Consider the following 26160-nt stretch of genomic DNA (forward strand, 5'->3'; position numbering starts at 1 on the left):
CTCCCCTGCGGACGGTGGCCCTGAGGTAGGCGTCCCCGGGAGCTGTCCTGGTGGGCAGCGCAGCACGACACAGCCGCCCCGGAGGGATGGGGAGAGGATCAGGAAACAGATAAAGCTCGTGGGTCGAGATAAAGGCAGTTTAATGGGACAGAACAGGAAAAGGAAAAGAACTATAAAACAGCAAGTGATGCAGATTACAGCTGCTCACCACCTGCCAGCCAGTGTCCCCAAGCAGCAGCAGCCCCCTGGTGTTATGCCCAGCATGATGTGGGACATCCCCTGGGGCTGGGGTCCCGGGTCTGTCCCCTCCCAGCTCCAGCAGGGCCATGTGAGAAGCTGGAAGGTCCTTGGCTTAACAAAAGCGCTGCTCTGCAACCGCTGAAACACTGGTGTGTTATCAGCGTTATTCTCGTCCTAAATCCCAAACACTGCACCATGCCAGCCACTAGGAGAAAAAAACAACTCTATCCCAGCTGACAGCAGGACACCGGTGCATCCTTTCCTACATGCATGCCTAGGTAGCTAGGCCTGTGAACACTGCCCGGCTCACAGAGCCAGTTGTGAACATGTATCTACTCAGTGAATGTTGGGGATGCTGGGGTGACAGGCACTGTGCAAGCAAATAGCATGGTAGCATCGTGTGCATTTCTATGCGTTTTTGGTTTGACATTCTCAAGGAAAGTGTGGGGTTTGTACAAATAGACACGCTGGTTTGTAAACCTTGGGTCATTTTGAAGGCCTTTTAGAACTTCTGCCACACACTTCAATCGAAATGAAATTGTAGTTCCGTTTCACAGACAGGCTGATACTCATGTGATCTGCGTATGTGAATGTGAATGCCTTTCAAAGAAGTATGAGCATGAGTGTAATGTAGTTTTGCGGTAACCTTCTTACCAGAGTTACAACCAAAACTTTTTTTTTTTTTTTCTTTTTCTTTTTCCCCTTACACTGGCTAATTACCTACAATATGCCATTTGCTAAACACCACTGGCTTTAATTCATTCTCCCCATTGAGTGCGTTTGGGACAGTCTGGCGTGCCTGGCTTTACTGTAGGGATGTGTGGTGTGGAGCACGTAAAGCCCACTGATGCCAGTGAAAAAGGAGGATGCCACTTTGCAAGTTGGTGCAAGCTGATTGATTTCCAGAGGTGATGTGCACGTCCCACTCCATTTCGAACTTGGAGGTCTGTGGGCCATAAGCATATCAGGAGCTGGGATGCTTCCTCTTTTTGATCTCAGTTTTTACAATGCTTTGGAGTGGACAGTGGACATTATGATAAATGTTTCATCCACAAATAATGAAGCTTGATCCAGAATGAATTACACTTAAGCTGATGAAACACAGGAAATTTCCTGGTGAATGTTGTCTTCCTTTTTTTCCACAAGAGTTAAAATTCAAAATTTGCCAGTATTAGTGAAGTGCTCCAAAAGTGCTGTGTCGAAACACCAGAAGGGTATGGATTGTTTCATCAGTGCAAGTCACTCTAGGTGGCTGACAGTAGCTATTTGCTAAAAGGTGAATTGTCTTTATTTCCCTTTATTTCCTGTCCTCTTCTTCCAGTCCTTGTCAGCAAAACAGCGAATGGTGGAAGAAGTGGGGTCATCACAGCAGTGCAAAAGAGGGCATGGCTTGAGTCCCGTGTAATCTTTACCTGTTGAAATGGCCTCCTGCAGTTGTCACCAGAGTGATATCCAACTCTGTACAAGGCTGGAGCAGAACAGAGAAAAACTTAAAACTATCTTTACTAGTCATTCACTTGAGTTTTGCTTGGCATGAAGAGTAGGTCATCTGGCCTAAGAATGAAGGCCAGAAATTATAGCTCTGTTTTGCTTTCTTCTTCTTTTTTTTTTTTTTTTCTTCCCTTTGTTTTGAGTTGTTTTGGTTTTGGTCTTAGCCTTTTTTTTTTTTTTTTGGTTGTTTTTGTTCCTTAAATCTCTCAACCAGCATAGTCAGGAAACTCCGCACTTGTTTTGTTTTACTGGCCTTGTAGTTGTCGTGTGCTTTGAATCCTGAGAGATTGATGTAGGAAAGGGATGACTGCAGACGTAACTCTTCAAGATGTGCACAGACCTCTTCACTTTGCCTGCTGACCTATGCTAAAGGTGGACCACAGATGAGTGCTGGGGGCCATGTGAAGGATTCAGGAAGGGACGAGGAAGGAAGGAGTCAGAGCAATAGAGGCCTGGGAGCCTACAGAGACACACACATGGGGCTGAGCCTCACAAAAGCCAGGATCTGAAGTGGGGGAAAAAAGAGGAAAAAGATGAAAGGAAGACAAAGAACTCAGGAACCCCTGCAGAAGGGAGCATCAGGGTGGCTGGGGGCATCAAGGACTGCTTGGGACTGTGTGGGAGCAAGGTACCCAGAGGCACCATCACTCAGCTTCTGACAACTCTTCCATTTCCATGAAAAGCAAGTGTCATTGCTCACAGCAGCACACTATGGGTGAAATAACCAGAGGTGATATCGAATTATAATATATAAATTGTTCTGTATTCGGGGATGGTGATTTTCGTGTCTTCTTGCTGACTCATCTGCAGGAAATACCACCGCTTGCTTGTCCTGTTGTGGCTTCTGAAAAGGGGTCAGTGAGAGTCTCTGTGACAGAGATAACTGCTGAACCAAAGCTGCTCTGGCATTGCTGTGCAGATAGCTTTCCACGGGCTGACAGCGTGGTCACAACAGAAAGCAATCATTTGGGCAGGAGGCCTTTCAGCCTGCTCCTCACTTGTGGTGCTCGGATGCACGGCTATGGAGCATCTGTTGATTAATGCACACGCTGAATGCTTCTTTTAATAGATCCCAGGAATTTCACAGTTGTTTAAGCTCATCTAATATGGTGTGGCTGTAGGTAACACAGTGTTTAGTTTTAATTCTTAAATTATACAGAGTAGCCTAAATAGATAGCTATGTGGAACACTGAGGGCAGACACAGATGAGGAAGTGACCAGCTGTAACCTCATGCTGGGAACGTAGGGAAGGCTCTAATTTACAAGCACAGGACTCTATTCACGGGCACAGGACTTTGTTCTCTCTTGTGCTGTGGTACATGAAGGCTGTCAGCAATAAAGAATGGCGATATGACATATTTACATTAGGGAGTTGCTTTTGCAGTTGAGGTAGTCTTTGTCCTTGGAGAGATCTGGGTTTGCCTTTTAGATTATTGGCAAACAGTGTGCTCGCAGGCAGGTCAGTCACCTTTGATTCATCCCCTTTCCCTGAACCAGAGAGTGCTGAGCTTCCTCCTGCTGCACTGAGGCTGCACAGCGAGGGACCGCCAGGTGTTGGAGGGGAGGTAGCAGCACTTTACCCAGGTTTACTGCAGAACTACTCCACAAATACCTGTATGAGCCATTGCCTTTATAGCTTGGCTTTAGAGTAAAAATAAAATACTTCCCAGGGAGTGGAGAGGGATTTGGCTCCAAGTTCAGCTGAAGCCAGGTTCTGATTGTGGTGTGGAACATGTTATATGCCAAACACTGAGAGGAGCCTGGGATTTCAGGGATGTCAGGCAAAATCAGCAATGCCAACACCAAAACAGGCAGAAGCCTTAAATTGTCAGTGTCTGTAGCTTACATGTGAGGAAATGCCTATGGCCACAGTACCAAAGTGCCAGCAGGGCACTCACTGCTTACAAAAGACATGCTTTTGGGGGCTTCATCATCATCCCCCAGGATCAGTCCCATTGCAGCTCCTGAAGGTATTGTCAGGCTGATGCCAGCAGATGCGAGCGCTGGGGAGATGTGGTCTGAACACAACCCCTGTGCTAAAAGATCTTCCCCCCCCTCTTCCTTCTCTCTGTTTTCCTGCACTCCATTATGAGGCTAAGAAAGTAAGAAAAGATAGTGCTTTAAAAGGCATGATAACTTCTGTTATCAAACCAAGGATATCTATTTAATATACAGGTGAAGGTTAAGCATGCCACTAAGCAGGTAGGAGCAGAGTCAGCCATATGTGTTTGTTTTACTGCTTTTGGGCAGATAGGAAAGATTCTTTTAAGCTGACTGGTGAAATTCAGATTTTTTTTTAAACCCTTCACTATATAGATTTTTTGTGTATTCTTGATGTGTCTTAGCATACATGGTGTCATACTCTTTTGTTCTCTAGGCATACACAGTAGGTGTATGCATGTGTGAATACACTTGTATACACACACATCTAAATATGAGTAACTATACACATAGGCAAATTCTAGCCAGGAGTTTGCAGCAGGTGATGTCTTTCCTATTGCTTTGGTATTTGTTGTTTGAAACTACTGAATACTTGAGCCCAGTGCTTTGTTTGCTTTTCATTTCATGCGTTTTCTGTTTTTGATGTGATAAATCCCGAGTTTATCCAGGAGGAAGCAGTGACAGAGGGAAGTACATTGTGTGTCCTGCTGGTAGTCAGCACCCAGGCAGAAGTGCTGTCAGAGCTGGTGGCCAGAGGTTGGGATCAGCCTGAAATATGAACAAATGGGATCAGTCCTTGGAAAGAGGGCCCCAAAGGGCTTTGGGGAGGAATATTGCTAAGGAGATCCTGTCCTACCAGCTGCTGGCAATGCTAGTCAAGTGGGCCAGGGAGGCTGAACTCTTCCCTCGCTTGGACACGGAGATGGGGTGGGGACCATATTATCAAGAGGTGACAGCGAACTTCTCCAGCCCTGTTTGCCCTCCAGGGAAATGTATCCCACCTGCCCCCAGCCTCGCTTCCCTACTCTGACTGCAGCACCGGCTGCTTGCTCACTCTGGCTTGTACCCTGCAGGCACCACCAACCTCTCTGCTCAGAGACAGGACGCAGAGGGCCTGTCCTCACCCAGTTTTGTTCTTAAGCAGTGAATATTTCCATGTTGGGCTCTCAGGCACTCCATGCATTTCAGAGCTGGTGCTGTGCTCGTGTGCTGTGACTCAGCGGGCCGCCCTAGCAGCAGCTAGATGGGCTGTCGGTCTCAGAACGTGACTCTCACAACACAGACGGGTGATGCTTAGTGACAGGCTTTGGCAGGAGGCAGTTCCTGTTTTACAGATGGCTAAACTGAGGCTCGGAGAGGCTGGAGAAACACCCCTGAAAAACACAGCAAGCACGTGGGTGAGCTGGGAAGCAAATCTTGTGCTGACCAAGAGGGACCTGCCCTCTGAAGAGCATTTCATCTGGAGACCTGCAACTTCAGCCAAGGACTGGGGATCGCTTCTGCTCCCACCTATTCCCCCTAGGCTCCCAGGACACATTTCTGTTTGGCTGCTGGCACAGTCAGCTCTCACTGACATCACTTCATTATCCAAACTTTCTGGCCGCATGGGCTGGAGCCCTGTGTGATGCAATCCCACAGCCATCATCTGCCAGGCCAGGGACACAGCCACACCGTGTCGGGCCAGCGAGGCCTGCAGGCCACCTCTCTTCTTCCCAGCAGAGGCCTCCAAGTGCTTCTGTGTGCTCAGAAAATGAGGCAACGGAAGGTAGTGGTGACAAAATACTGTCCTCTTCCATTTTTTCCTGAATGTCTTCCTCAAGGCATTCTTGTTTCTTCCACAGAGGACTGTTCACTGCTTGATTTCATATAAGCTTTGTGAGTTCAAGCCTCCTGCACTTTGCCACAGGAGGGATTTCTGGGGTGTTTCTATGAACTTGGTGCATGTGGATCCCTCCTAGAATTTAGCACTGCTTTGCACATATGGTCAGGCTAGAATTAGAATTTAAAAGACTACCACCACCAATTTCCCTGAAAAAAAAAAGCCAAGAGAGGCCTTCAGCAGACATCCTGAGAGACAAAGAGCAGGGTGAGCCCATGCAGTCCTGCTCCCAGGCAGCCTCTCCAGCACTGCTCAGCACACAAATCGTGGAAGCTTTCAGTACCTGCAGCTTCACGCCCAGCCCTGCACAGAGCCACCCGCTGCTCTCTGCTCCAGACCCGGCTGCTGTTGGAAACCCATCGTGTGCTGGGAGACACTGCAGGTGGTGTCACCCTGATGCCAGGCAGCAGCTGTTCCCATACAGGAGCCATTCAACACCCGTGAGGTGAAACCCGAATGCCAGCTGTGGGAAGCCTGGCCTGGCCCTGCTCTTCTCCCTCCTGCAGCAGTCTGCCTCTGCCTGCCCCTCCAGGGGGTAGCTCTTACTCCTAAATACTTCTCTGTTGTTGAGGGCAGCGTGTAGCTATCCTGTGGGTTGCATTCTTCCTGGCACCTAAGTTAAAAGTTCTTCCTCCTTCCTGATTACAGAGTAACCCGACAGGTCTCCTGTCAACGGAAATTAACAAATCTTTGTGACAGCCCTGTGACAGGCAGAGTGTTTTGTTAGCTGGATTACAGTTACGGGTACCAGCCCCAGATGAGTCCAAGTATCCGTTGTGCTGGTGGGAAGCATCTGTTGTGGCATGTCTGCAACAAGTGTCAATGGGAAGGGAGAACAACTGTACAAACAACTGCATTGCTTGCTCACAGATGTAGCCTGGAGCTGCTGGGCACTCCTAGGACCTGTCGCCTCATGCTCTTGTGCTCTTGAGCTGCCTCCAAAACCTGCCAGCCCTTGAAGAAGGCCCCACCAGCTGGGACCCCTGCAGGCTCTCTGGTGAGAATCCAGCCCCATTCCCCAGCCTGCTCTGGCTCCTGCTCCTGCCAGGAAGGAGGGGGCCTTTGCCCAGTGCAGGTCAGCAGACCTTTGGGGTCTGTAGGACGTGGATTTGGGGTACACCCCATTACCCTCCCCACGGCACCTCTGCTGGGGGAGAGAAGTTTCACAGCTGAGATGAAGTAGGTATCCAGTTCAGCACCCAGCAAAGCACACAGCAGAGAGACAAACACTAATTTAAATGTGCTGACTCCTGCTCTGACTGCCAGACCACACTTTCTCTTGTAGCTCCTCTCCCTCGGAGGCAGCTGCTGGTGGTTTTGTAGGCATTCCTCTGAAGCGTCTCCATGGAAGAACTCTGCTGCTTCTGTTATCTCTGTAACCTGTCATCAAGATGGCAATTGCCCTGTTGATAAAACACAGCTCCTGTTCACACCTTCTCCACAAATCACTTTTGACACACAGCACGCAGGCCCCACTCTGCAGAGGGGCATCCTCTCCTGCAGCCGCCACCTCGATGGAGCAGCGCTGCTCCTGTGGTCAGCAGCACCATAAGGGGAGAGGCAGGGAGCTGAGAGAGGAAAAGTGAAGTAGCAGCAATAATAAAGATGTGGCACTACAGGAACAGTAACTATCCCATAGGACGGAGGGGATAGGTAACAAAAGAGCAGCATATAAACCCCCAGCTGTGGTGGGTTGACCCCTGCTGGCCCCCCAGCTGCTTGCTCACTCCCCTCCAGTGGGAGGGGGGAGAATCAGAAGGGCAAAAGTGAGAAGCAGCTTGTGGGTTGAGATGAATACAGATCGATGAGGGAAGCAAAATCTCATGCACAAGCGAAGCAAAATAAAGAATTTGTTCACTTCCCACCAGGTGCTCAGCCATCCACGGGGAAGCAGGGCCCAACATGCACAGCGGTTATTTGGGAAGACAAATGCCATAATCCTGAGTGCCCCCCTTCCTCCTGCATTCCCCAGGCATTCCTCTTCCCCTTTCACAGCCCAGCACGAGGTCCTGGGGCACGGACTGTCCCCTGGGCCAGCTGGGGTCCTCTGTCCTGGCTCTGCCCCCCGCCAGCCTGCTCACGGGGACAGAGTGGGAAAAGGAGCGGCTCGTTGCTGTGCAGGCACTGCTAAGCAGCAGCTAAACCGTGTTATCAGCTCTGTTTTAGGCACAAACCTAGGACACAGCATTAAGAAAACTCACCCTGTGCCAGCCAGACCCAGCCCAAGAGCAAAGTGCTCGAGCTGACAACGCTCAGGGAGGAGAGGCTGGTTAGGAGAGCAAGAGCCAAGAGCAAGGGGACTGTTTCTTTACTTGGCAAGGCCATGCTCCTTGGATCTTCCTCTTTCCAAGAAGAAATCAGCTCTGGCAGCCTCCTTGCACCCTGTGATGACTCTCCCAGCAGACCCAGCCCCTCCTTTTCACTGTCATGTCCAGCAAGCTGAACGCACCAAGGAACACAAAAACCAAGCAGTGCTTCGGCTGTTCATCGTGCTGGGGGCCCAGTTCCTCCCAGCTCTGGGTTGAGACCAGCGGCTGCCCTGCCCTGAGAGATGAGGGAAGCCTCAGGGTCAGCCCTTTAGCTTGTAGTGGCTCCAGTTAATCTCAGGGACACTGCCAGGAAAGTGGCTGCAGAGTCCCAGGTTTAGGAAGTGGTTACAGTGTCCCTTCCCTCTGATCTCAAAGGCTGCTGGTGTAGAGTTTTCAGAGCTGTCCTAAACCCAGAAATCTGCAGGGCTGGTGAGAATGTAAACAAAAAGCTGCTTGTTTAAAACACCCTTCTAAACTAAACAGTTTAAATCCAGGTTGTGTGCAACGAACAGCACACTACGGTAAATTTTCTAAGTTTATCAGAGGGAAATGTGCCTGTGGCAGAGCAAGGCCGGGTTTGTTGCTGTAAGCAGGCACCGCTCCCGGCCAGCCTGCCTCTTAGCTGTGCTCAGCTGCTGGGGGTTGCACAAGATCAGAAACTGTGAACCTGACCGAAACAGGCTGCGGTGCTTGCAGAGCGCATCTCTCCCCATTGAATCATGAGGTGGTGGCTGTTTGGAGACAAAGAGCAGCCGGGCCAGCAGAGCCCCTGAGGTCATCGAAGCTGGCCACTTGTGTGTCACAGGCCACGGAGAGCTGCCTGTAAAACCTGGCATTGAACCCAGAGCCTGTGCATTGATTGGGTGGGCGTGTGGCTGACACGTAACCTCCAGAAAACTCTACTGCTTTAGCTGGGTGACATCAAGAGAGAAAGAATTTGTCACTTCCACGCTTGCTATTACAAAATTCAGCCTGATTTCTAACTGGAGAGTATTTCTGGCTACAGTTATGTCATGTACTCATCCTGGTTGTTCATAACTAGCAAATACGAGCCCTGGCATCTTGTTTGGATTCCACTTTGGATGACTGTGTTCTGCTTTACTACAGTTTCTGCTGGCTCCAGGGAAGCTGGTGACACTCAGCCTCTCCCTGCTGTGCCCTGCACAGTGGGGCTGAGCTGCTGAGCTGCTGGGAGGAGGTGTCAGAGCGGGCTCAGGGACTGAGCCCCTTGCTTTGTGTGACACAAAAAGCACCCCTGAGCGCTGCCTTGACCCCTAGGTGTGCAGGCAGCACAGTCAGTGCCATGATGCAGTATCCCAAGAGGCAGAAGGGTCGGGGGGTTGGCACAAACAGCCCCACTCACGCCAGAAACATGGTCTCCAGCAGGAAACGCTCTGCCTGACATGACTGTTGTCCTTCCCCATGGACAGGCAGGACCACTGCCACACACTGTGGGGACCAGGACTGGTGTCTTTCTCTGTGTTTTTCCTGGGCAGATGGTTTGTACACGCTCAGCAAATCCCCTGCGCTTGAAAGGTGCTGATCCATCACATGCACATATGCAGCTGCTCAGCACCTCCACAACAAATCTGATGCTTCCAGAAGGCCTTGGTCCTGCAGCATGTTCACTGCATGACGGGCAGAAAACCATTGTGCTTTCTCCTCCCGATGCTTGCTGTGCAGGGCAGTGGGTGCTGTGTGCCTGCCGCAAATAACCCTTCTCTTCTCCCAAGTAAAGCAGACAGGCAGAAAAAGCACAGGTCTCTGGGGAAATGCAGAGTAAACTCACATAGAGGGATGGCTGCGGCTCCAAAATAAGTCACCTATAGGTGCTTTAGGATCCCCGTGCACTGAGCGACATTAAATCAATACACGTGTATAGGCAGGGTCCTGCTGATGTCAACATCTGAGGCTTCAAAGCATTAAATAATCACAGAAATGAACTTCCCTGTACAGTGAGTAACGTGCTGGAGTAAGGAGCTGTTTAGAGCAGATAGCTGTGGCTGATGCTGGGGAAATATCCAAGGCCACTCAAGATACTCTGTCCTTGAAGCCTGTGGAGGAAGCAGGAAAAGGGATTTGTGCATGGCCTTGCACGAAGGGCGCTGCAGTGATAACCCTGGGAGCGTGCTCCGGGAGCAGCACCGAGCCGGCGGCGTGTGAGCGGCAGTGCTGCAAGGAGCAGGTGGGCCCTGCCTTTGGCAGCAGGTCAGCTTTTTGCCACTAGCACAATATTGCTGAAATCTCTCCTTTCCTTTCCTGTATGCAGCCAGCCATGCCAGCAGCTGGGGACCCTTTCTTCATGCTGGGCTTCTGCGAGGCTGTGAGCAGTGCTGGGGCTGGGGCTGCCGGTGCCCGTGGCTTGCAACCTCGTATCCAGAGCCCTGCTGCTTTATCTGCTACAGATAACCCTGTGCTTGAGCCAGCTGTCCCTGAGTTTTACTTTCTGCTCCATGCCGGGGAATTTCTGGTTGTTAATTTTTCAGAGGCATTCAGCACAGCTGACTAATGCAGTGAAGCAGTCTCAGACTGCCTGAGCTCAGAGGAAGTTACACATTTGGCATTCTAGAAAATGTATGCAAATAGCTTTTCCAAGGCGTTCTCATCACCATCCACGGTAAAAGCAATTAAACCTTCCTCGGAGTGACACTTCCATGCAAAAAACATTATACAGCACGTCGCCAAACCCAAGCACAGCCGAATAAATCATTGGAGGCAACAATTCCAGGCTCTGAACTGTTGTTCTCCAGATGAGGTATAAATCATTTGCAGCAGCCACAGCAGCAGCTGTTTTTAGCACTGGTAAAGGCCTCCTTAGCTTGGCTTCACCTTCCCTGCTCTCAGTCATGCTCACTCCTGCAACGACTTGAGGATGGGATATTTATAGAATGACAGAAGGAGTCCCACTGCAAACAGGAAAAAACAATCACGAAAGTAAATCATTACAGTGTCCTCAGAATAAAATGAATGTAGTAAAGGTGCAAACTCTCCTTTTGGGAAAAATAAAAGCACACAACACAAATGGCGCCAGGGCCAACTGCAGGCAGCTGATCCCAGCACACATGTGGCAGGGTGGGCACGAGCACTGCTCAGGGTCTGCTGCAGGAGCCAGCAGCCTGCAAGAACGCGTGCACAGCGCTGCACGGGGTGTGCATGCCCATGGCTGTGCCTCTGCATGTGGGAAGATGCTGGAGAAACACCTAATAAAACAGACCCAACGTAAATGTTTCGCACTTCAATAGCAGAGTTTTACTGCGTTTACTCAGATTAAGCAGAGAGCGGGGCCCATCCCGAGAGTGACGAGAAATACAACCAAAATGGGACAGCAAAACCCAACCTGTGGCTCAGCACAAGCTGCCCATGGCCCCTTGCTGAGAGGGGCCGTTCATCTGCAGAGGTCATGGTGCTGCTGGGGCCCGGCTGCTGCCCAGTCCCACTCTCTGCCCTGGCTGGCATCAGGCCAAGGGGAGCAGGAATTCCTTTTGGGCAGCTCCCTCACCGTGCTGCAAAGCCCAAAGCAGAGCCAAACCTTGCTAAGGTGTTAAGAGAAATGAAAGTCTGCACATGTTCAAGAAACTCCTGTAAGCACTTTCCTTGTACATCAAAGGGTGGTGACTACAGAGGTGATGCCTGGCTGTTCAAGAGGTTCAGCTATTTGCCTTCCTAATTAAATACTTACTCCAATTAACCAAAATCCAAGCTGAGAGGAAGGCTAAGATTGCAGAAAGTGTTGATATTTTACTCCAGCAAAATATCTGAATACACTCACAAAATTAATTAGAATGTGGCTGTGTGGAAAAGAGTAAATGGAGGCTTCCAGAACTGAGCGGTTTCTGTAGGGGTCCCTGGTTAGTGTTTGGTGCTGGTCAGTGGTTGAGTGCTCAAAACCTCCTTGGTTTGGCTGTTGAAGGTGAGGGGTAAGTTGTGCCACACAGCAGAGGAATTTATGTTCTGTATTAAAACACCCGATTCAGTGGAGCTGGGAAAGGTTCTCATTCACCATGCAAATGTCTTCCCGGCTTGGGAATCCAATTAAGCAGTTGGCCTTCATGAGTTAATTTTGCGTTATGTAATTATGAGTTAATAGAAAGCAATTTCCTCTGAAATACTCTTTTGTTCCTGGTTGTCCTTGTCCCCAGGTTTCTCGAGGCAGCCACATTTCTGCACGATGAAAATCCTGGAGTCTTTTCCACTGCTGGCTTCAGTAAAGGCAGAATTTCATCCCACTGTCTTGCCTACACCGTTTGTTTTGAGACACAGCAATGTGTCTGAACAGTCCAAATGTTTGTTCCCTTTCTGTCCATGTCACCTCCCAGGAGCTAGAGGCTGGATCTCACCTGTACCTGCGCTGCCCTTGTGTCTGGCTTTGCAGACCTCCTGGACCAGGGAGAGAGCAGGGCTCTTCCACAGTACCCCCCAAAAAAACCATCTCCCATGGAGAATTTCCTGGCATCCCAGTCCTAGCCCCACGGTGCACTGATATGTCCTGTTTATTTGCTGACCCGCAAACAGTTTGGGCTGTTTCAAGGTATTTTAGCTCAACTATTGTCATAGCTTTTTTGCCATGCACTTTGTCAAGTGATATTTCAAAATCTGGATAAGTTGCGCTCATGCTAAATTACGCAATACTTTTACTGTTGTCCGCTAAAGTTTCCTTCCTTGGGAAATTTTGGAAAGTACAACCTGGTGTATTCCCCAGCCAAAGTATTTAGATTTCAAAGGCACTTTATGTGTCTTTGGGTAAATCCACGTTGACAGGGAGAGATCACCAGCATTCAGAGATGAGCTGACTCGGGGGTAACAAAATCAGTTGCACCTCTGAAAAGTGCAATGACAAGCTGAATATTTTAGCCTCTTATCCTGATGACAGCGACCTTCCAAGTGAACATGGAGCTCTGCAAAGCCATTCCTGTTGGTGGTACCTCCTTTTGGGAGGTATGACACATCTGTTGACTTTGGTAGAATGAGACATCCCTATGGTTAAGCATGTGCACGAGTGCTAGTAAGATCAGAGCTCTAATAGCCTTGTTAGAAAGTTCAGTGGGTGGCATAATCCAGGAGCTGGTCTACAGCACTCCTGCTTGCCAGGAGCACCTTGCAGTGTTCGGTGTTCTCCCATTTTAATAAACAAATATCTGCCTTTGGTTTCCTTTCTGTTACTGCCAACACACCGATGCTAGATAAAATAGCAACACACGTGGGTGGCAGTGGTCTGATGCCTAGCCTAAAGAGCCAGGGCCACTTAGGTGTGTTCTCATTACCAAATTAAGTACACACCCTGTTGTGTCTTTTGGAAAAGCTGCTGCATCAATAATTATGTCAATGATCTGGCAAACAGCAAAAGATTCTGGATGAATATTTATTGCACACATGGTGTCTGTGGGTGTGCATTCCTGCATCCTCTTGGTCTTGTGCCTGCTTACAGCCAGCGATGACCCTGTGTTGGCTTTAAGTGGAGCTGCAGCAAGCCGGGTATTGCAACTGGGCTTTTAGTAAAAGTAGAGGGAAGACACTTCTGTCACCCAGGGTGTGAAGATCTGAGAGCTGGTCAGCATACAGTGCAGCCAGCAGCTTGGTCAGCCCAAGTGGCACAGCTCAGGTTCCCCCTCTGCTCACAGACTGACTGGCTGCAGAAACTCCAGGGAAAATCCCAGGCAGACTGAGCATTGCCGAGCAGCTGCACGTTATAAATTGAGACATTTTTCTAACCACAGGATTGAGTTTTTGTTCTGGAAAGTCTCTGCCATTTGGGCTGAAGGTGTCAGCAGCTACAGCGATGGTGACAAAGCCTGCTAAACACGAGGAGAGCTGCGACACCCTTGCTGCTATCTGTCCTGTGCAGAAGAGGCAGAGCGAAGATTATTGCTCAGATCAGTTATTCTCTCCACCAGAAGTTGGCAGCTGACAAGAATGGATGTGCTGTCAGGGCAGAGCAGCCCTTTGTTGAGCATTTCTAACCCCAAAATGAGGCAGAGGCCACCTGCCTGGTCATCAGTGGCCCTCAGGACCGGGTGGCACTGCGGGGCTGAGGCCTTGTGGTGATTCCTCAGCAGGGTTTGCTCACCGCACTGCACGGGGCGGCCCCTGCTGCTGCCTCTCACAGCCACCTCGGTGCCCCCGTGTCTGTGTGCAGGATCTAGCCCGCCAGACGCCCAGCCCGGTCACGCCAGAATTTATCATGAGCAGGCAGAGAGCTTCCAGGTCGGTCTCCCACACACAGCACTTGTGCAATGCGCTGGTGCTGCTGTGCAAACGTGGCCCCAACGTTTCCAGACGGCGCCTGGTGCACCCAAGTTCCTGCCCTCCCTCTGAGCCCTGTGCTTGCTTCCCCAAGCCGTGGAAGGAGAGCCCCCCTCAGGGGGTGCAAAGGCCTTTGCATGGAGATGTGCACCCAGGGTGCCCCTAGACCTTAGCACAGGTCTGGGTGCTGGCAGGACCTGTCCCTCTTTTCCTGTTGGTGGCCATGCACCAGCAGACAGCCCCTGCCTGCCAGGGCAAATCCAGAAGAAATCTGGACAATCCAGAAGGTTAACCCCCCCCCCCCCCCCCCCCCCTCTTCCATTTGGTCTTGTTGGCATGGGGATAAGGCGGGGGGAATGGTGTAGGCTGGTTGGAGCCATGGAGCTGGCATTTAGCTGGGGGGGCTTAACCAGAGGGGATGAGACAGCAGGCAAAGAAGGGGGAAAGTGGGGTGGGTGGGCTGGGGCGAGCTGGGCCCTGGAAGGCTGGGAGAGGGGAGAGCCCGAGAAGGGCATGGGGGCTCTGCTGCCCGTGCCCCTCCGTGCCAGTCCCTGTTGAGGCAGCTGGGCCTGGGAGCCAGTTTCTGGGTGGTTCCTCCGGCAGTGTCATTGCTAATTAAATATGCTCTAAAGGTGAGATTATCTGTTGTGGTGATGTCTCACCTTTGACCACGTCTGCATCAGACAAATCAAAAGCCAGCCAAGGAATCTTTTTGGGTTTCCTTGCCCAAGGCGTGCTGTTAGGAGTTGGATAGGAGCTGTGCTAACAGAAGACCCAGCCAGCACCACACGGTTCTGCTACAATATTTTGGGCTGCTACAAATTGTCCGGGCTCGGGGTTTAATTTCCCTCGATGAAGGTGGCGGTGCAGTGGAACACAACGAGTGCAAATTTCCCTGCTCCTGAAGTTATCACAGCTCACGCAGCCTCTCTAGGGACATCCCTGCTTACCTCCTCAGGCTCCCTTCTCTGGAGGATCCTCTGTCCTCGAGATCCTTCTGGGCCTTGTTGCATTATGAACAAGAACACCCTACCTTTTAAAGAGAGATTTCCACTTTTCTGCTAATCCCCACTCAGTTTGACTTTATGTTCTTTTTTATCTCATCCCTCCTCAGCGAATCCATGTATCCAACACAAAGGTATTTCTCTCACACTGGTCTCACATGGGAACCATTCTCTTTATTTGCCTTTGCTGCACAGAGGCCGGGAGGGAGGCTGATCCTTCCCTGGGTTACCGTGATACACAGCCTCACCTGCAGTGCCCTTTATTCCAGCATCCATCCCCAATCTGGCTTGGGGGCCTGCTCCTGCCTTGAAGTCACAGTCAGGCTGCAAAGTCAGAAGTTTGGATTAAGCAATGCCTCGCTTCCTGCCAGGGAGAGGCTAACAACCAGGCTGCGGAGGCAGTCGGGGACACAGCAGGCATGCCCTGGCAGCGGTGGCTGGCCCCATCTCCCACCCCCAGCCCATCATTCTCGAGGAGCCTGCCCTGGATGTAGGCAGCCTGGCCCACACCCTGCTGTCTTCCCCTGCAGCCCGGCCTTGGCTTTTTTGGCTTTACCTGCTGGTAAAATGAGAAATTACCTCTGTCTCTGGTGCCCCAGCCCCAGTGTGAGCTGCACAGCTCCTGCAAGCACAAAGAAGCAAGAAACGCAGCGCGGCCCAAGCTGCAATGTGGGCTGTGCTGGGCCCTGGCAGATCCTTCTGCTGCCCCCCTCCCCCGATGGGGATGGAAGCTCTTCTTCCCTGTTTTTTCATTTTCAGGCATCTCCATGTCTCCTTCCAACTCCTCCCACACACAGCGGAGGAACTGCCCACAAACATGTGCAAAACTACTTAATTACTCCCGAACCAGCTGCGCTGCCGCTTGCTGCGGGTGCTGATGGCTGTGCTGACCATGCCAACTTTGCCCCCTCTCTTCTGCCCATCTGTGCCCATCACCTGCCCGGCCTGCAGGCTCTGGATGCTCCACATCCTGCAGTGGTGCGTGCGTGGCACCTGGGGTGGTGGCAAACACAGCCCTGTGTGTGGCGGGCTGAGGGGTTCAGCCCTTGCTTGCCCGCTGCTGGATGCCTTAGGTTTCATTGCTGGGTATTGTAGGGCCAGTTCTGGGTGTCCTAGGCCAGTGGTGGATGGCCTGGGACCATGCCCAGGTGTTCCAAGGCCACCTCTGGTGTCCTGAAGCCACCACTGAGCATCCCAGTACCATGCCTGGGTGTCCTGGGGCCACCATGGGGTGTCCTGGGGCCACCATGTAGTGTCCCAAGACTATACCTGGGTGTCCTGGAGCCACCGCTGGGTGTTCCAAGACCACCTCTGGTGCCCTGGGGACATCAATGGATGCCCCAGGCCCATACCAGGGTGTCCTTGGGCCATCATCGGGTGCCCCAGGACCATCACCAGATGTACTAAGGCCACCTCTGGTGTCCTGGGGCCATCATCGGGTATCCCAGGACCATACCCAAGTGTCCTAAGGCCATCACTGAGTGTCCCAAGGCCACCTCTGGTGTGTCAGGACCATCATCGGGTGCCCCAGGACCATACCTGGGTGTCTCAGTGCCATCACCAGGTGTCCTAGGGCCACCACCAATTGCACCATGCCTGTGTGCCCTGGGCCCAGCACCGGGTGCCACAGGATCATGCCTGGGTCCCTTGGGGCCACCACCGGCTGCTCCACGACCGTACCCGGGTGTCCTGGGGCCATCACCGGCTGCTCCAAGGCCACTTTCGATATCCGGGTGCCATCACCGCGCATCCCGGGGCCATCACCGCGTCCCCCGCCACCCCCTAACCCCACACCCCCGCCTCTCCACCCACCCCCTCCCATCCCTTCCCCACGCCCCCCGTGGCCGCGGGAGGAGCCCGGCTCTGCCCGGCGGGGGCGGGAGCGAGCAGCCGGGGCCGGCCCGCCCCGCCCCGGCTCATTCACGCGGCGGCGGCGGCGGCGGCTCGGAGCGGCCCCGGTTGCACGCTCCCGCCGGGCCTCGGCGCATGCGAGCGGGCCCGGGGCGGTGCCGGTGCCGGTGCCGGTGCCGGTGCCGGTGCCGGTAGCGGTGGCGGTGCGGCAGGGCTGCGGCAACGTCGGCCATGCGGTGGCCCCGCGGCCCCCGCGGCGCCTGGCGGCTGCTGCCTCGGCGCTCGCTGCTGGCCGCGCTCTTCCTCTTCTCGCTCTCCTCCTCCTTCCTCTACTTCGTCTATGTGGCGCCGGGCATCGGTAAGCGGCGGGCCGCGGCGCCGCTCCGAGGGGAAACGCTGAGTAATGGGGCGGGGGGGGGGCGGCCGCAGCATCGCCGGGGGGACGGAGAGGGGTGCGGGAGGGCGCGGTGCTGCCCGGCCGCTGCGCGGGGTGCTGGAGGTGGGGCGGGGGTAGTGGGGGAAAAAGGGGGGGGGGGTAAAAAAAAAAAAAAAAAGCGCGGGTTTGGGGTGGGGGGGATCAGGGGGGTGGCCCCCTGGGGGTGTGCATGGGAGTGGGGTTTTGCTGTTGGTCGTGGGGCCGCCTGTGGGTGCTGAGCCGTACCGAGCCGTACCGAGCCGTGCCGTGCTATAACCGAGCCGTACCTCCCCGCGGGCCCGCGAAGCACCGAGTTTGTTTTCGAAGAAGTGGAGTGTTGGCTGTTTGTGGTCTGAACTCTCCCTGGCGGAAATCCTACTCCTTTTTCTCTCTCTCTCTTTTTTTTTTTTTTTTTTTTTGTTTGTTGGTAAAGTAGAAAGATGAGAAGTGCGTGTTTTAGAAGGGGGGCGTGCTTGGTGGTGGTTGTCCTTACGGCGTGCTTCAAGGGTGGCCGTGTGCCCGAATGGCCAGCACCTAGGGCACCCGGTGCTCGTGGGACTGGGTGCCCATCTCCCATAGCGGCAGGAAGGCTTGTGGCTTGCAAAGCAACTGTTGTCTTCGTGCTGTGTGTCGTGTTTCTGTAAGAAGCCAAGGCTCACAGGCAGCTTGGCCTTCAATCTAGCTATAGTACCCATTCTTTGGAAAGGATTGTGGTTTTGGTTTTTCAATAAAACTGAAAATCTCGCCAGTGATAGTTTCTCCTTGAAATGTCATTGGTATCGCTCGTGCTGTCCCAAGCTCAGACATCCCAGGGAGACCCAAGTGTGCTCCTTGAAGTGACTTCTGCAGGTTTTTGTTTACAGATCCCATCCCATTGCTGCCTCTGGGCTTTGGGAGCCTTGTACGGGGCAAAGCAGAGTGATGCCGGTGCCCAAAGCCCTGCACATGGGGGCACGAGTCCTGCGGACAGCCCGTGTGAGGTTCTAGGTGCCCGTGCCCTACCTGGCGGGGTGGCCCAGGGCTTTACTGTCCCCACGGGCTGACTGCTGAGTCCCTGGCCGCTGTCCTGCATGTTCGCCTTGGGGTAGCCAAGAGCTCCCCAGCATCCGTTTGAGGACAGTTTTGTACCAGCTCTGCTGGCAGCGGCTTTGTCAGATGCGTCCCATGGCCCTGTGCAGGGCAGGTGTGGGGAATGTCCCTTCAGAGAGCTGCGGTGCAGGGGTGAGCTGCTTTGGAAATAAACGACTGGTTTCCTTCTGGGGAAATGGCACTGCTCAGATGCTGGGCCCCCGGCAGAGCGTGGCTGCTGCTGGGGGCACAGCTTTGGGCCGGGACGAGGAGCAGCTCTGTGGTGTGCTCCTGGCCTGCTGCAGGGGCTGTGGCCGGGTTTCAAAGGGGGAGTTGCTGTATGGCATCAGCGGGAAACTTCTCTTGCAGGGATAGTTTTGCTCTTCCTCTAGGGTTGTGCTACGTTGTCTCATTTGCTTTGCACTGCTGTGGGTGGCCAACAGTCACGCAGGAACCGGAGGTGCTGCAAAATGCAAATCCCCGTGTAAAAGCAGCTTGTTGCCCAGGCGTTTTACCCACATGGACTGCAGGTAGCACATCCACGTCCCAGCCCCTGCTCTCCTCTCTGAGGTGCTGGAAGAGGAAGCAAAGACGTGAAGATGGTCCCTGTCCCCACATGCCTGTGGATGTTAGCGATGTTCTGACTCATCTCCCCATCAGGTGACAGAAGATCTGGTTCCTGTTTTTTTTTTTTTTTTCCTTTTCCACCACTTTCAGCCAAAAATGTTCCATCGTGAAAACCCAGCCCAGTATTCCCATGGCGGCTGGGCTCATCATCCTGGCACTTGGAAGCGGTTTGTATTTAGGGCAAAGAGGTAAGGAGAAAGTTGGAAGAAAAGCGAGTTTTCCTGGTAGGATGTGAGCAATGCTGCAGCCCTCACTAAACTGAGCAAACGGTGTGCAAACGGGAAGTGCTCGACACGGTGTGAGGCCTCAGCCCGAAAACCATCCTTTTGCAGGGCTTGCTGGCGAAGAGACTGAAGAGCAACTTGTGGCTCTTGACTAAAACACAAGTGGAGGAGTGATTAATCCTATTCCTTGGTCATGTCTCAATTCAAAGAAAAAAATCCAAATGAACTGGACCTGAAGTTTAGGAAGCTGTGTGTGTGACTTTGAACCAGCGTTAAGAGGCTTTAATCTGTTTGATGTCTAACAGTGATGAAAATGCACTGCTACAGCAAACCTTGGCCTGCAGAGGGTGACCCGCGTCCATTTGGCTGGTGAAGGCAACCTGCCCAAGGTGGCTGGGGGCCACCCTGAGGACCAGTGGCCACACGTGCTGTGTGGGGCACCCCTGTGCCCTGTCCCCAGTGCCTGGTGCAGGCCCTGGGTGGGGAGCGGGTGCCAATTTGAGGGAAAATGCTTTGGAGCTGCTGAGGCTTGTTGTGTTCGAGCAGTTGTATCCCACTGCCAGGAGGAAACTGGGACAGTTGCACTTCTGGGTGCTGTCTCAGCATATTGGCGTGGCGCACTTTACAGCTCCCTTGATGGGTTGGGAAGGCAAGAAAATGGCTCCTGGTGCCCGCAGGGAGACCAGAGCCTGGCCCAGGTGCTGGGGACTGCTCAGGGTCACCTCCCCTCATCAAGCCCCACGCAGTGCTGTCCTGTGCTCCAGGCCAGGTGACAGTGGCCTGCCCTCCATCTGCTCGGACTGTGCTGCTCGTGATGGAAACGTGAGGAAGAATTTCATGTTTAGTGCCAGCAAGGATGCAGGTGGGAGAGTTCAGCCTGTGTGGGCAGCAGCCATGCCTGGCACCTTCCATGAGCCCAGGGCCTTTGGTACGTCTGTTTGTGTTGTCCTTGGGGTAACCCCCTGCTTATGTTCTTAAACAACATTTCACCTACAAAACTGATATCTTCTTGCAGCCTCAAGTTCTTACAGAGCAATCTGACAATCAGCCAGCATCTCTTCCTTTGCGGCACTCAACTGAAATGCGTGACCTCCTCCGAACTGCACCATAACAACCCATGTCCTCGGGCCTGGGCTTGTAAATCCACTTCGGAGAGCAGATCATCAGGCGCTGAGCCGCTCGTGTGGATGCAGCAGGGTTCCCTTTTACTCCATGCTGTTCCCCAGCATCTGCTGGCTTTTGTTCCTGGTGCGGATGGAGTTATTATGTGGGTCTGTCTCATCGCTGCCATTGTGCGCTCCGTGAGGCGGCCGATTGTTCTGCTCTGCGCCGAGCTGTGTGGCGAGAGCCTGGCGGGGCCATTAAAGATGCAGCGGCTGAGGAGCTGCTGGTACACCTGTGCCTGTGTCCCATTGCCCCTGAGCTCCGCACAAGCAGGTGCTGAGCTGTGCTCATGAGGGCTGGAGCAGGCTCCTGGTGCTGCTGTCTCTGGTCCATCTGATGTGGGGGTCTGCTGAGCTGTGACCATGCTCTACGGGGCTTGGAGTCCAACAGGCCACTTGGTTTGTTGTTTTTATGAGACAGAACTGAAAGCCTGTTCAGTCTCCTTGCTCACATTGAGGCTTTTATCACCCAGAGGTGCTGGGGGCCCGCAGCCACCCCCAGAGGTGCCACAGGGATCAGCCTGCCCAGAAAACTGCCCCGTGCCCAGGCAGGACCTGGAGGCCATGGGCTGAGCGAGCTGCCTTGCAGGCATTGCACCTCCAGAAACTGCTGCTGGTTGATTGCCTCTTGAATTGAACAAGAGGGCTGCAGGTGCTTCAAGGGGCTGTTGTAAGAATCCCTGGGCGTCACGCCTTTGCACATCGTGGGGGTTCATGTGGCTTTCCTGGAGGTGTCTTTTCTTGTTGGCTTCACGCTTTTGTAACAGGGACCAGGAAACCAGGGAAATTCCATCTTGCAGCTGGAAGTAGTAATACTTTTACAAGTTGCTTGTGCTGCGTGCCTCAGTTGGACCTTGATAACTCTCGCTTCACCAGCAGAAACTTGTCAAACTGTGCCCTTGGTCCTCTCTGTGGGTTGTTATCAGGTTCCTGGAAGGAGGAAGGTTCAAGGCCTCCCCTGGTGCTCAGGTGCCTGCTTCTGTTTTTGTTTTTTATTTCTCTAGATGTTGGAGCCTATTTTTTTCTATATTTTTTAGGTCTGTACAGGAGTCTTTCTTGTCTGAATCTGATGTGGGAAAATAACAGAGAGAATTTAAATTATTGGGTGAAAGATCATTACCTGTGTGAGAGAGCTGTAATTCACTCAAGCTTTACTTCCTCAAAACTTATCAGAAATTGCTTCAGACCTGTTGTAGAGTGCACAAGTCAGCAGCATTAGGCCTGGATTAAATCTGTGATGCAAGGGCTTGATTTATGATCGGTCAAAATGCTTTGAAACACCATTCCTTCACGCCGCGTTTCAGTGGCCAGCCGGGCAATGCTATGGAGACCAAAGGCATGGCGTTTTTGTGCGTCTAACCTACCGCTTTGATCCCTCATAGAAATACCACGCTGCCGTGTGTGACCGATCCAAATCGGCTGTTCAGTGCATCCTCCTGGCAAGCTGCAATACGGGGTAGCTCCAGGTGTGGACATGGTGAAATATTTTGATACCACCTTCTTCTCCAAACCATGGAGTTGCCCTCGGCAGGGAGAAGTGACAGCAGGTGGGTTCCCAGTGCTGGGCAGGTGGCTCTGTAGGGACAGCACTGCCCGGGGCTGAGACATCTGTGGCGGTGACGCCAAGAGGTGACATAGGGATGGAGAGCTGCTTGTTTCGCCCGCTATGCATTTTTCATGGGGATGCCAGCAGAAGGAGTTGTGGTCAGGCCCGATGGCCGGTGGAGAAAGAGGCAGGAGAGGTTTTGTTTCTCTTCACTCTTGGGTTTTTCCCGCAGCTCCAGCCAGGAGGCAGGGCCCTGTGGGTGCCGGAGGTTGGGGCTTGGTGTGGTGGCAGCTGTGGGAATGGGCTCCGCTCAGGTGAGGACAGGGCGCAGCTTTGCAGGCGGTGAGGTTTGTGCTGTGGCAGTTCCGTCTGTCACCTGCTAGGCCTTCCTTCTGCCTTGTGGTGGCTTACCGCAAACTTACTGGCAGTGCTGCCTTCGTTTACCTCCTTTCCCAACCCTAAAAGGTCTGTGCAGCAGCATTGTACAGCCCAAAGAAATAACGAGGCATTTCTTGGGGTGTTTCTCTGAGCTTTTTGCAGGCATCAGACTCAACAATGACTGAGGGGAGTGATAAATGCTGCTTGATACCAGGGCTTGAACTCTGTGTTTCCTGCCTTCAGTGTGAAGGAAGCTGGCAGCAGTGTAGGGAAATAGCCCCTGCCTCTGTCATGTCCAGGACAGAGCTTTCTGAACCGCATGTGTGACCAGGAAGCTGCTGCAACCTCAGCACCACAGCTCAGGGCTCACAGGTCAAGGCTGGGAATTGCAGGGTTTCTCAGGGGGCAGGTGAATTACCAGCTTTTCTTTGCTGTTAAGCACTCATGACAGTGGGCCATGTCGTCTGTCAGGCACTTCTGGTTTGGGTTATTTTGTTGGTGGCTCACTCGGTGTTGCAAGCGCAGGGAGCATGCGAGTAGTTCACGTTTCAGCGACCTGTCTCTGTGAGCATGACTCGTGAAAGCCACAAAGCCTTCCAGGTTCATTCCTGCAAATTAATTGCATCAAAACTTCAGCGATTGGCAACAGACCAAACCTTACAGCAAAAACATCAGTGTTGCCAGCCCAGGTCTCCAGGATACCTGATCTTTTAAGACTCGGGAAACCGTGGATGACCATGCCTTCAGCAGGCCGCTGGCCTCCTCAGGGCTGCTGGTGGCAATGAGGGTTGCGGCCCTGCTGCTTTGTTCTCTGAGCCCATGGTTTGTGATGGTTTGCGTCCTCCCTGGCTGGGATCATTAACTGCATTAATTCAGGCAGCCTCTGCTCCGTCAGGGGGTGGCGAACCCCCGGGGACAGCTGCAGGGACTGGAGCCGAGGAGCGCGGGGAGCTGCGAGTGTCCCACTTGCCCCTGGTTGAATGCTCTCGGTCTTGGCTCATTTTAATGCGTGGAGTCTTTACGTGATTAATTACAGTGAAATTTCTGGGCAGCCTTGCAGGGGTGGATGCCACGACCTAAGGCTGGGGGGAGCAGGTCCGCAGAGCCCCTGCTATGGCAGTGCCAGGAGTCCAGAAGGAAAATTCTGTAGAGTGAGGAAATCTTCCCCTCACCAGCTTTGTTTTTAAAGCAGCACTGTTACCATAAAACATGTTTACTTTGACAAAACCTTTGCTGGGTTATTTTAGTGAAGTTTATTTCCATGCTAGCTTTTCCTCCTTGTTTGCCTTTGGGTTGTTCTGTTTTTCTCTGGCAGCATGGCGAGCATCAGTGCATTAGTGTGCTTAGTATTATATTTTAAGGCTTTTTTGCACCTGTTCTTAAAAAAAATAATAAAAAATTCTTTGAGCTCTGTTTGCAGATGTGTTTTATGGAGAATGTTAAATCACGGTTGTTAAATCTTAGCACTTCTGAAAATGCTAGGGCTCTTAGTATCGCTTCAGAGCCGCTATTATTTTGAAAGGAAAGGTAGACCAAAAATCTGGAGGGTGATGTAAGTGCCCGGCAGGAGAATGTCTCCCTCCAGCCATCCTAATCTGCTGCCTGGCCTGGTCCCAGGGGCAGCGCAAGGACAGCACATGTAGCTGCGGCCTGGCCAGCAAGCAGCCTTGTGGGCGCAGGCACGGTGCGTGGCGCGGCAGGGAGAGAAACACTGCCCTGTGTTCGCTCACAGAAGGAATTTTCTAGGGCTTTCTGGTTTTGTGTAAACCTATAGTGAAAGAGTGAGCTGCAGCAGGCGGGCTGGGGAGTCTGGTTGTGTTTTGTAGTGACTGTGGGTGTTTTGTAAGAAGTCAATGCTGTGCCACACCTGACGCGGCGCTCCGGTTTTCCAAGGCGCGTAAATAGTACTGCAGCTGCACAAGGGCCTGGGCTTGAGCCCTCCTGGTAAGGAGTGGTTGGCTGCAAATAGGGCAGGTGGCTCGCAGAGGGCTGTGCTGGGACATCTGAGCTGGGAGAGCACACACTGCTACTGTACAGTGCCTCCTCCCAGCAGTTGAGACTTTTACACGAGGATTTTGGATGGGAAGTGATGAAGACAGCTGCACGGATGCTAAATGTTGGCAAGGTACCTCTGGCTTCTTTAAAAAAAAATCATAGAATCATAGAATATCCTGAGTTGGAAGGGACCCTTAAGGATCATCAAGTCCAACTCTTGACACCGCACAGGTCTACCCAAAAGTTCAGACCATGTGACTAAGTGTACAGTCCAATCTCTTCTTAAATTCAGTCAGGCTCGGTGCAGTGACCACTTCCCTGGGGAGCCTGTTCCAGTGTGCAACCACTCTCTCTGTGAAGAACTTCCTCCTGATGTCAAGCCTAAACTTCCCCTGCTTCAGCTTAACCCCGTTCCCGCGGGTCCTGTCGCTAGCGTTAATGGAGAAAAGGTCTCCTGCCTCTCGACACCCCCTTACGAGGAAGTTGTAGACTGCGATGAGGTCTCCCCTCAGCCTCCTCTTCTCCAGGCTGAACAGGCCCAGTGCCCTCAGCCGTTCCTCGTACGTCTTCCCCTCCAGGCCTTTCACCATCTTCGTAGCCCTCCTCTGGACACTCTCCAACAGTTTCATGTCCTTTTTATACTGTGGTGCCCAGAACTGCACACAGTACTCAAGGTGAGGCCGCACCAGCGCAGAGTAGAGCGGGACAATCACCTCCCTCGACCTACTAGCGATGCCGTGCTTGATGCACCCCAGGACACGGTTGGCCCTCCAGGGCACACTGCTGGCTCATATTCAACTTGCTGTCTACCACGACCCCCAGATCCCTCTCTTCTAGGCTGCTCTCCAGCGTCTCATCGCCCAGTCTGTACGTGCAGCCAGGGTTTCCCCGTCCCAGGTGCAGGACCCGGCACTTGCTCTTATTGAACTTCATGCGGTTGGCGATCGCCCAGCTCTCCAACCTATCCAGGTTATATAATAATAATGAAATAAATAAATCCATGAAGCGTGCAGAATAAAACAGGAAATGAAAGACTGCAGTGCAGCAGGTAGGTGAGCTCCCACTGATGGCTTTTCCTTGCCTACCCAGTGGGAGCAGGGGAGCATTTCAGTACCACCCCTGCGCTCCGTGCCCTTGGTGGCACTGGGGCAGCGCCGGGCATGAGCTGTGCAATGCAACATGGGGTGCTGGTGGGCAGCTGATTGATGCACAGCCCACAGGGAGATACGATGGCTAAATGGCTGCATGCCAGGGCAGGAAAACCCTAAACCAAAGCGTCGGCTAGTGTGGGCCATGCCCGAGACTTGCCCTGTTTGCTGTACTCCAGCTGGGACTGCAGCAACTAATCTCGGGGGCAGATCATTCCCATCAGGTTCCTCTCCATAAATGCACATTGTGATAGAGCTGGGGGGATGAGCGGGGGGTGCCCCCCTGCACCAGCAGCACGTGTAGGTAGCAGCAGCCACTGGCCCGACCTCAGCCCACTTTTAGGTTAGTGTGAAGTGCTCCGACACACGCAGCTCTGTCTCTTATTCTGCAGTCATATTTTTTCCCCTCAGTGTTTTTCCAACTCATGTCTTGCTGCCAACATCCATATTAATAATGCATGACTTTTTTTTTTTATGGTGCTTCCTTCCCAGTGTCCCTTTCAGCTGCTGAGTCAGAGAAGATTGTTATAGCAGCAGCCTCTGAAGCAGTGAAATGCCCCTGCAATGCTCAACTGCTGTCATTTATCATGCACGGTTACTCTGCGGGCAGCCCTTTCTCTTTCCTGACTTTGGTTGAGGAT

General features: G+C 52.7%; 1 protein-coding gene across 2 annotated transcripts in view; it reads left to right on the forward strand.

Annotated features, from left to right (window-relative positions):
* Positions 1-17011: 17011 nt before the first annotated feature.
* B4GALT5 (beta-1,4-galactosyltransferase 5) overlaps positions 17012-26160 on the forward strand; it is a 32499-nt gene continuing 23350 nt past the window's right edge. Inside the window, exon 1 of one of the 2 annotated variants that reach the window (XM_038166206.2) lies at positions 17012-17313. In XM_038166206.2, the coding sequence (XP_038022134.1) occupies positions 17187-17313 (127 nt within the window). In that variant the 5' untranslated portion in view covers positions 17012-17186. The remainder of the gene's footprint in view (positions 17314-26160) is intronic. The other variant, XM_038166205.2, reaches the window with a different exon arrangement.

Source organism: Anas platyrhynchos, chromosome 21 (assembly GCF_047663525.1).
Source record: "Anas platyrhynchos isolate ZD024472 breed Pekin duck chromosome 21, IASCAAS_PekinDuck_T2T, whole genome shotgun sequence".
Taxonomy (NCBI): Eukaryota; Metazoa; Chordata; class Aves; order Anseriformes; family Anatidae; genus Anas; species Anas platyrhynchos.